We start from the raw sequence: 11,690 nt of genomic DNA, 5'->3' as shown, positions 1-11,690 counted from the left end.
TCTTATTGATCAAAAGTTGAAGGACTGTCAAAGCCCGCTTCAACATTTGCCTGAACCTGATGCAGACTACGCTTCTGACCCAAATACACAAACTTCCGAGCATTAACGCACAAACCCTGGACGACTGTACCGCAAGGACTCACTCAGGTGATTCCAGGAACATTCCAGGAACGAAAAGCATCTTTCATCATCGAATAGTGGACTATTCGAAAAGTTGAAAAAATGGCGACGCAAAACCTGATGGAGAACAAGTATCATCCAGCATGTGAGTGCGCCACGGGCAAAGAGTGTCCTTTAAGAGCTACGCTAGACTCTATGTTTAAAGATCATTTTAGAGGCCAGATGGTTGGCTTGATGCACAGGATCATCGATGCTGCGTGTGGTATGAAAAACGATTGTGCACAGGATACCAAACGTGTGACAAATCTCAAAAATGAAATGGATGTCGTAAGAGGCCTGACAAAGTCATGGACTGATGTAATGCCCATGTTTTTTAACGGCAAAGAGCCGAATGGCGTAATCCTCAGAAAAGTTCTGGATGTGCTGCGTGCATGTTGTGATGAATTTGAAATCACCGAGATACTCGCTATTTGTACTTTTGTAACGGATCTCTGTGTGTCACTGGTGTCAAAAAATGCAAAAACTGACGTTGGTGAATTAGTTGAAAGTCTGGTCAACTACATCCTAGAGCAAGACATGATAGCCTGCAGAGATTTTCTATTCTGGTTAGACCATCTGTAAATGTCATTATTGTTTTACTTTATGTACTGCCGATCTATCATTTTCTTCACTACTTCAATGTATGAAAGTATAATGTTGAAATAAAAATTTCTGAATGAAAAAATGTCTGAGCTCATAATAATAGTATTATAATAGTATACATAATAATATTTAGAATAATAATATTTAGAATAATTAAAAATACTATATGATTTAAAAGATTAAATATTTAAATATTTGATTTCTGCATTTAAATGACTGTATTCCTGAGGTGGCAACCATTTCCAAGATGTGAATACCTGAAATTGTGTGGTGATTTTTCAATTTTTGAAATTGTGGTGTTGAACAAAATTTGATTTTGTTCTTAGCATCGGTTCCTGCATCATAGATTATGTGTTCTGTCATGGACGACTAGACACTAGTCATGGGATGTCCAGCAGAGAGAAGGGCTTGAGTGGACATGCCCTGTGGTCACATTTTTACCCCCCACCGCAAACCTCCTGTCGTCCTCTCACTCTGCCTTTTCCCCCGCTTCGCAACGTAGCCATCCTACAGCTTTCCGCCCCTGCGACAGCCGTAACATCGACCACCACGGCATCCATTTCAGGCCAAATGGAGGAGCAGGTGGGTTACTTAAACACGGCATTCAGCAACCTGGCCCTCTCCAGTCCTATGTCTCACCAGCGACCTCCGACTTGTCACAATCCTGGCATGCGTCGGGAACTGGAACGCCTTGACACCTTTCAGAATTGGACTCTTGCTACATTAACTCCAGCCGAGCTTGCCAAAAGCGGTTTCTACTACCTTGGCCAGGGCGACAGAGTGGCTTGCTTCAGTTGTGGAGGCCAGCTTAGCAACTGGGAACCGGGAGATCGTGCAGTATCAGAGCACCAGAGGCATTACCCCAACTGCCGCTTCGTTCGAGGTGACTGTGCAGATAATGTACCTTTATCTGGTGGCTGCCTTTCCAATGGATCGGCAATGCAACAGTGTGAAGAAAGGTTGCTCACATTTGTCAACTGGCCCTCAAGAATAACTGTTCGACCAGACCAATTGGCTAAGGCTGGTTTTTACTATGTTGGTCGTAATGATGACGTGAAGTGCTTTTGTTGTGATGGTGGACTCAGATGTTGGGAGTCTGGTGATGATCCATGGAGAGAACATGCTAAGTGGTTTCCAAGATGTGAATACCTGTTGCAAGAAAAGGGCCAAGAGTTTGTTCATCAGATTCAAGCAAGATTTCCAAGACTATTTGAACAGCTATTGACTAATGGAGACAGCGACTCAAGAGAATTTGTTGATCCACCTGTTGTACACCTGGGTCCTGGAGAAGACCGTTCAGAAGATGCAGTGATGATGAACAATCCTGTGGTGAAGCAAACCGTTCAAAGCAAAATCCTCGCAAGTGGAGAAAATTACGAAACCGTTCAAGAGTTGGTGTCTGATTTACTAAGTGCAGAAGATGAGAAGAGAGAGGAGGAGCGAGAAAGTAAGTTTCTTACTTTTCTTAAGAAACATCATCTTGCCATGTCACAGCAACTAAAAAGTGTGCAGAGCTTAATGGACCATCTTCTAGAGGAGAACGTCATCTCGCAGAAAGAGTATGGCATTATTCGTAACTGCACTACAGTCAAGCAGCAGACAGGGCAGCTCACTGAGTTAGTCCTGTCGAAAGGAAATGCAGCAGCAGAAGTCTTCTGCAACTGGATCAAGAAGAATGATGTCTGCCTGCTGAGAGAACTGATGGCCCAGACCAATGAAGCTGCATCACCGAGTCAAGATCAAATCAAATCAAATCAAGTATATTTGTATAGCGCTTTTCACAATACAGATTGTATCAAAGCAGCTTCACAGTATTAAAATAAAATAATACAACAAAGTTTGTTTCTAGTGGAATTTATTGATTGATAGAATCAAATTAAATATCCCCAAAATATCCCCAACTGAGCAAGCCAAAGGCAACAGTGGCAAGGAACCGAAAAACTCCATCAAGTGACCTAATGGTGTCCTAAAACTCCATCAGGTGACCTAATGGAGAAAAAAAAAACCTTGGGAGAACCCAGGCTCAGTCGGGGGCCAGTTCTCCTCTGGCATTTATGAACTAGAGGCCGGATTGTAGTTTGAAACTGTGAGATTAACAATATTATATGAATGCCTGGCTGAAAAGATGCGTCTTTAATCTAGTTTTAAACTGGGAGAGTGAGTCCGAGCAACGAACAGTATCAGGAAGACTATTCCAGAGTTTTGGAGCCAAATGTGAAAATGCTCTTCCTCCTTTGGTTGATCTGGATATCCTAGGTATGACCAAAAGCCTTGAATTTATTGATCTTAAAGAGCGCGATGGATTATAGGGTGATAGAAGATCCGTTAAATAGACTGGAGCTAAGCCGTTTAGGGCTTTATAAGTCAGTAGCAATACCTTATAATTAATACGGAACTTTATAGGTAGCCAATGTAGTGATGATAAAATCGGTGTTATATGATCATATTTTCTTGATCTAGTAAGAACTCTAGCAGCGGCATTTTGGACTAACTGTAGCTTGTTTATTGAGGATGCAGGACAACCGGCTAATAAAGCATTACAGTAATCTAGTCTCGAGGCCATGAATGCATGAACTAACTTTTCTGCATCAGAAACTGATAGCATATTACGTAGCTTAGCAATGTTTCTAAGGTGGAAAAAGGCTGTTTTTGTAACATACGAAATATGATTTTCAAAAGACAGGTTACAATCGAGTATAACACCCAGGTCTTTTACTGTAGAGCAGTGGTTCCCAAACCTGTCCTGAAGGACCCCCAACACTGCACGTTTTCTTTGTCTCCCTAATCAAACACACCTGATTCAACTCATCAGCTCATTAACCCATGTGATAATGAGCTGATGAGTTGAATCAGGTGTGTTTGATTACGGAGACAAAGAAAACGTGCAGTGTTGGGGGTCCTTCAGGACAGGTTTGGGAACCACTGCTGTAGAGGATAAAGTAACAGGACATCCTACGATGTTAAAGTTGTATTGTGAGAGGTTCTTTCAGACTTGCCTATGGAGGAACAGTTAAGAAGACTTCAAGAGGAGCGCACATGCAAAGTTTGCATGGATAAGGAAGTGAACATTGTCTTCATCCCCTGTGGTCACCTAGTTGTGTGCAAAGAATGTGCATCTTCTCTGCGCAAGTGCCCCATATGTAGAGGCTTGGTCAAAGGCGCTGTCCGTACTTTCCTATCATAAAGTTTTCCTATCATTTGGATTTGCAAATTTACATTTAACTTGATGAATAAAAACAATGTAACCAAAAAAAAAAGAAAAAAAGATACAACTTAGTCTAAATAAGAGCAACGTAGAGTCCTCGGATTTCTTAAAAACATTGTGACACCATGTTGTATGGACAAAAGATCTATGGTCTAAGATCTAAGACGCCTAAGTGCAGTTTTTCAACCATCTAAAGTTTTTGAACAGACATTATTTAGTAACAATTATAATTTATATCATACATAAGTCTTCTAAAAGATAAATAGAAGATATGAATGTATTCAAACTTTAAAGATTTGATTTAAACAGTCTTTTAATTTTAAACTTTTAAGGTTATGCTTTTAAATGAATTTAGTATAAAACTATGGATGTACTCTGGAACGCGGACTAGATTTACTGTGACATTATCTTCCGAGACTCATCTGGTCTGTCGTCCTCTCGTCTCTGTGAGGGTCTGGAACATTTATTTCACACTGTAGTGTATCTCTGAAGGATCTGGAGCTGTTTTGATTATGACAACTTAAACTATTTTCTTTTTGGATTGTTTTTATTGTTGCATAAAGAACTACTTCACCTCTCTGGAAATGTAAGGTGTTTTTATTTATATATTTATTTAGCTAAAACTTTGCTTACATTTTAGTAACATATGTTATTATTCATTGGTTATATATTTTATTAATAATAATTTCATTTTAAATAGATTGTGTAAAATAATGTGTGCGTGCGCAAAACAGCTTAGAAATGATATTAAATTATTTATTAATTTATTTATTTATTTTATAGTTTTCTGTGATGGTCGTGTTTAGGTGTACGGGATAGAATATGCAGTTACGGTACAAAAATCATCATGGCTATGGAAAGCCATAAAAATTGAAACTCCAGCATGGACAAAAAAAAAAAAATGCTGATTTAAGACGACTAAATACAGTTTTTCAACGATCTAAAGTTTTTGAACAGACATTGTCTCACATTACAACAATTATAATTTATGGTCACCGTTAGACAAAATCATTTATATCATACATAAGTCTTCTAAGAAGATAAATAGAAGATATGAATGTATTCAAACTTTAAAGATTTTTTAAAGAAAGAAAGTTAAGAACTTTAAACTTCAGACTAAAACAATTTTTCATTTTAAAAGATCACATTTACGATTATGCTTTGAAATAAATTTAGTACGAACAAAACTTTGGCTCTGGAAAGGCATTAGCAGACTAACATTACAGTTACAGGTTCACAGTTTCTAAATGTTTTCATTGTTGCTCTCTCTCTGAAGATAGGCCTATGTGGTCATTTTCTCACAGATACAACTTAAGGAATTATTAAACATTTCACAGGTGTGAGATGACTTTTGTGACTCTCTAAAAATGTATGGTGTTTTTATTTATATATATTTATTTAGCTAAAACTTTGTTTACATTTTATTTATTTATTTATTTATTTATTTATTTCATTTTTGAAAATGTAGTTTTCTGTGATGGTCGTGTTTAGGTGTACGGGATAGAATATGCAGTTAGGGTACAAAAATCATTATGGCTATGGAAAGCCATAAAAATTTAAACCCCCGCATGGACAAAAAATGCTGATTTAAGACGACTAAATACAGTTTTTCAACCATCTAATGTTTTTGAACAGACATTGTCTCACATTATAACAATTATACTTTAGGTCACTGTTAGACAAAATCATTTATATCATACATAAGTCTTCTAAGAAGATAAATAGAAGATATGAATGTATTCAAACTTTAAAGATTTTTTAAAGAAAGAAAGTTAAGAACTTTACCCTTCAGACTAAAACAATTTTTCATTTTTAAAAGATCATATTTAAACTTTTAAGGTGATGCTTTTAAATGAATTTAGTATAAACTCTGGATGTAGTATGCTCTGGAACGCGGACTAGATTTACTGTGACATTGTCCCCCCGAGACTCATCTGGTCTGTAATTCCTCTCGTCTCTGTGAGGGTCTGGAACATTTATTACACACTGTAGTGTATCTCTGAAGGATCAGGGGCCTCATGTATCAATCTTGCGTATGCACAAAAACTTTGCGTACGCCAGCTTTCACGCTCACGGTCGTATGTACTAACAGTGAAATTAACGCGAGAATGTGCGTTCCTCCACGCCAATTTCATGTCTGGCGTACGTACATTTCTCATTGTTTTTGTCCGTTGGCGACTCTTACAGGCAATGAAGTGAAGTTGCAAACATTACACAACGAATTTTTCTACAAGTCTATCGCACCACCAACCGTGGGAAGCATTGCTATTAATTAGCAATTTATAAAATAATTGACATATATTGTCACACGAGCCTTATGGGAATATTCTATCAATTATGCAATTAAATAAGAACATATAAAAGCATATGCAAATTGATACAACCCTTAGTCTATGGAAATGACAGCTTTGGTTTAATGTCCACCTTTATATCAGACCATTTCTTTTTAAGGTCAATTGGGGTAGGCTGTGTACAGTTGAGACACCTTAAATAACTTGTGTTCGCAGCAAGCACAAGTTGTGATTTTTGCTGTGCACGTGCGTATTAGTGTCCTCTTTGATCGTGGGAAATTTGAACAACGGACGCATCTCCGATCCGAAGATATCGGGAAAAGTTTTTTTTTTCTAAGATATGATGTCCACTTCAAAATGCACTCTCCACAATGAATAGCTTATTATCCTTATGTGACTGTTAAACGTAACTGGTATCACCACAAACGTTATTCTGTGCCCTAAAAACTGGCATATTCCATGGTATTGTGTCATGCAAGGTAATTGCAAAATCTAGAGAAATGTGCGAGGTGGCCAGCGGGGGATAGTTGAGACCCATATCTACTGTTCCCCCGATAGAGTTCTATTAGGAAACACATTGTTTAGTTGTTCAGTGTTATGATAACAGTTTAAACGCCGTAATAAGCCAGCATAGGACGCAAATGAAAATAAAATTTGATATTTGTGATATTTAAACTGTATTATTATTAAATATTGTTACATATCTTGTTCCTGCTTTATACATTTTAACCAGTGCTAATTTAAATAAAATGAATGAATATAAATGGATGAATAAACAAAAATGTTGCCCAATTGTTATTTTCTTTATTTGTCTTTATTTTTTATATTTTACAATGAATGGTTAGTTACCTTCACATCATTAGAAATGGGTGTCTCAACTGTACCATGCACTGTCTCAACTGTACCACATATTGGTACAGTTGAGACAAAGTTGAGACAAAAAGCACCTTATTTTTATGAGCTGATTGTGGAAAATATAAACTACTTGTGGGTATTATTGATAGATAATATCTTAGTCTACAAGCTAATGTAATGTCATGTGACGTGTCATGTGGAAATTCACTTCTTTTCAATGTCTATTTTTGTGTGAAAAATCAAAACGCAAAAAGTGTCTCAACTGTACTCAGTCTACTCTACAGTGCGACTTTCAGATCCCATCGCATTGACGGCATCAGCCAAACTCTCCCACTCATATTTTTTCCTTTTGTTATTAATTCCGGAGGACAAAGTAAAAAAAGTAGTGTGTTTCTTGACACTATTTTCTTACTGCTTTCTTTTGCCAAAGTGGACTCATTACCATATTTAAATTAGTTTAATTAAGGGAGGAGACTGGGTGGGGCGTTGTGCTCGTGCATGTGCGCTCAATTTTACGTTAACTGGGATGTACAAAGAGAATATGCGTGGGATCCTTCGTACACAGAGATTCATACATCTGGGGTTTTTTGTGCGTACGCACATTTACAGCTTTGTCCGTACGCAATGTTTTAGTATGAATTCAACGCAAGTCTTTATACATGAGGCCCCAGGAGCTGTTTTGATTATGACAACTTAAACTATTTTCTTTTTGGATTGTTGCATAAAGAACTACTTCCCCTCTCTGGAAATGTAAGGTGTTTTTATTTATATATTTATTTAGCTAAAACTTTGTTTACATTTTATTTAATTATTTATTTCATTTTTGAAAATGTAGGTTTCTGTGATGGTTGTGTTTAGGTGTATGGGATAGAATATGCAGTTAGGGTACAAAAATCATTATGGCTATGGAAAGCCATAAAAATTTAAACTCCAGCATGGACAGAAAAAAAAAAAAAAAAGCTGATTTAAGACGACTAAGTACAGTTTTTCAACCATCTAAAGTTTTTGTATCATTTAAACTTTATTATACTTCTTATAAATAAACTCAGCACCTGATATCCTGATCACTGAATTTGTGTGACTCTCTGACACACACACACACACACACACACACACACCCTTTGGCTGGTGCTTTTTGAAAGCTCCGCAGGTCAAACGCTGACGTAAAGAGAGGCCAGAGGGCCCTGATTTCTAAACATGTAAGATGATTTTTTATTTTCGTGAACCCGTTTCATACATGAGTTGTTTCATGAAATTGACCGGAGTTCTCCTTTAAGGGAAATTCCAATCCAAAGCAGGTGTGTTTGTATGTGGCTGTTCATGGGGGTGCGTGAGACCAGTGTTAGGGAATGTTACTTTTAAAAGTAATGCATTACAATATTGCATTATTTCCTAAAAACAAAACTAATTGCTGTGCTAGGCTTGTTTGTTCTTCAATTAAAAAAATTAATTATATTTTTGGCAAATGTAAAAACCCTTTCAAACCATAAGTGATGTGAATAAGCCTCAGTACAGTAGAGGGTGCAACTCATACAAGAAAGTTTAGCACTCTTTAACAATAATAATAATAATAAAAAGTTTGTAGATCTATAGTCATTTTTGCTTATTAGTATGGTTGAATTGGATCATTGAAGGTCAGCAGCAAAGACATTGGTTAATAAAGTGATTTTAAATACAAAGTATATTTGTGTTTTTAAAAAACATTTAATTAGGGCAGGTTTATGTAAAATTGGATATTCTGAGTTTGCATTTCACTGTTTTTTTCCATCACCGGCCTTCCAAGACCAACGTTGCCTATCCCTGATCTATAAGACATATTTTTAGTGTTTCTTATTGTTATGACTGACTCAGGGCCATAACAACAGGTAGGAGACCATGCCACAAACAAACGGTGCAAAACATAAATTTATTGTGTATAAAACACAAATTTAAACAACAGAACCAAATATGGAGTGTGAACGTCAGTATCAGTAGTGCAGGGAAGGTGCATGGATGTATTGTTTTGTGCGAGTGCAAGTGATGAGTGTAAAACTAAAAGACAAACTTAAATAAACTTAAATGTGCATCTGTGTAAAATCCTGGCGTCCAGAGCGAGGCGTGAACACGGACGAGCAGCGTTCGAGCCTTTAAACACCAGACCCGAGCAGGAAGAGAGAGGGATCAATGCAGCAGAGAAGCTCCTATTTAAACGCCAACTTCCCAGGTGACAGCAATTAGGCCTGAAAGAGAGGAGGGGCAGGAGAACGACCAGAAAAAGGCCAAGGGCCGTAACACCCCCCCCCCTAACAAAACAGGGACCCTAAGGGTACCCTTGAGCTACAGGAATCCCATGATACTAAGTTTATCAAATTTTGAGGCATATCTTACCTAACATATTGGAGATCGGGACAACGTGTCTGCCACCACATTGTCCCGCCCCTTGATATGCCGAATGTCCAAAGTGTAGGACTGGAGGTGGAGAGCCCAGCGCATCAACCGTTGGTTAGGAGTCTGTAAAGTGCTAAGAAAAGTCAGAGGATTATGGTCTGAGAAGACTACCACCGGACCAGAGCCCAGATACACACTAAAATGCTGTAACGCCCAAATAAGAGCAAGCGTTTCTTTTTCTATGACTGAGTAGTTTAGCTGATGGAGATTAAATTTCTTAGAAAAGAAACACACAGGCTTGTTAACCCCCCCATCATCTTTCTGCAGCAACACTGCGCCAGCCCCAACCATGCTGGCATCCACCTCCAGATGAAACTCACGATCCCACCAAGGAGCAACCAGAACCGGAGCATTTGAGATTAGAGCTTTAACCCTCTCAAAGGACTGCTGGCATACCGGAGACCATACATACTTTGCCTTCCCTTTCAGAAGATCAGTTAAAGGTGCGACCACTGTAGAGAAATTCCTACAAAAACACCTATAGTAGCCCACCATACCGAGAAATCTCATGAGTTCCTTCTTTGTCATTGGTGATGGAAAATCATCAATTGCACAAACTTTAGCACGCACTGGTCTCACCGAACCCTGGCCAACAACTCGACCCAAATAGACCACCGTGGCCTTAGCAAATTCACACTTTGCCAAATTCACTGTTAAACTAGCATGAGCTAGACGCACAAACAAAGCTTTAACACGCTCCAAATGCTGTTCCCAGTTGTCAGCATACACCACCACATCATCCAAATACACTGCGCATCCTTCCAGGTCACGCACCACCAAGTTCATTAGGCGCTGGAAAGTTGCCGGTGCATTTCTTAAACCAAAAGGCATAACATTGTAGGAGTACAGCCCACCTGGTGTAATAAAAGCAGCAATCTCCCTTGCCCTGTCTGTCAATGGCACCTGCCAGTAACCTTTAAGTAAATCCAGCTTAGTCACAAACTTTGCCCCCCCCACTTGATCAACACAATCCTCCATACGAGGAAGAGGGAAGGAGTCAGGCTTGGTGACTGCATTCACTTTACGAAAATCCGTACAAAACCGAGGTGTATTGTCTGACTTTGGGACCAAGAGACAGGGTGACGCCCAACTAGAGTCAGAGGGAACTGCTATTAAATTATGAAAAGGGCTAAAACCTGGTCACCTGGGAGAAACTCTCTGTGCTCAGTCTGACAATCATAACGTTTCTTCATCTTAGCTTGTGCCCTGTCTAAATTTTTCCTGGCCACTTCCTGAGACATATAGAGCCGATACCTGAACCCATTCACAAAATCCAGTAGGTTACTTGGAGGCTGAGCTTCCTTCCAGTTGTCCTGCAACAGAGCCAGAGGACCCCGCACTTTATGACCAAAAATCAGATCATTAGGGCTAAACCCTGAACTTTCTTGGATTACCTCTCTAGCAGCCAGCAGCATCCACGGTAAAGCCTCTTCCCAAACACCCTGCATCTGAACACACAATGAGCGCAGCATGGACTTGAGTGTTTGGTGAAACCGCTCCAAAACACCCTGGCTTTGAGCATGATAGGCAGATGAAAAGTTATGAACTATGTTCAACTGTTCCAGCACTTGAGCAAATAATTTTGAACAAAAATTTGACCCTTGATCTGACTGAATGACCCGTGGAACTCCAAAAATAGAAATAAATTGGGACAATGCACGAACCACAGACTTGGCCGTTATACTACGCAGTGGGTAGGCTGCAGGATACCTAGTACTTTGACACATCACTGTCAACAAATATCTGGCACCTGATTTTGATGGAGGTAATGGACCAACACAGTCAATAAGAAGATGTTCAAATGGTTGACTTATAGCTGGTATTGGACAAAGTGGAACGGGCTTCAAAACCTGGTTAGGTTTACTTGTCAATTGACAGGTGTGACACGACTTAATGTATGCAGACACATCCCTTTTTAAACGAGGCCAGAAAAAATACAGCAGAACCCGGTCATACGTCTTCCTGACACCCATATGTCCAGACTGGTCATGAGAAATCTGCAACACAATATTCCGATACTTTAAAGGAACAACCACTTGATAAATCGAATCTCCAACAAAACCCTCAAACTGTGGGGTCCATTTTCTCATCAAGACATTATTGTGCAAAAAATAACAATGAGAACGATTTCTGACCTCTGCAAGAGAACA

At 38.8% G+C, this 11,690-nt stretch overlaps 1 protein-coding gene across 1 annotated transcript; it reads left to right on the top strand.

The window, feature by feature from the left end:
- Nucleotides 1-222: 222 nt before the first annotated feature.
- LOC311082168 (baculoviral IAP repeat-containing protein 2-like) lies at nt 223-6,166 on the top strand (the record flags this gene model as incomplete). Its single annotated transcript, XM_084112908.1, has 3 exons — nt 223-725; nt 1,089-2,520; nt 6,155-6,166. 3 exons carry the CDS (start codon nt 223-225, stop codon nt 6,164-6,166), a joined length of 1,947 nt encoding a protein of 648 aa, XP_083969034.1.
- Between the last annotated feature and the right edge of the window lie 5,524 nt (nt 6,167-11,690).

The sequence above is a fragment of the Abramis brama genome (genome assembly GCF_963993115.1).
Source record: "Abramis brama genome assembly, chromosome: 4".
Lineage (NCBI taxonomy): Eukaryota > Metazoa > Chordata > Actinopteri > Cypriniformes > Leuciscidae > Abramis > Abramis brama.
Note: the sequence above shows the minus strand (reverse complement) of the source record. Positions and strands in the feature narration are given on the sequence as shown.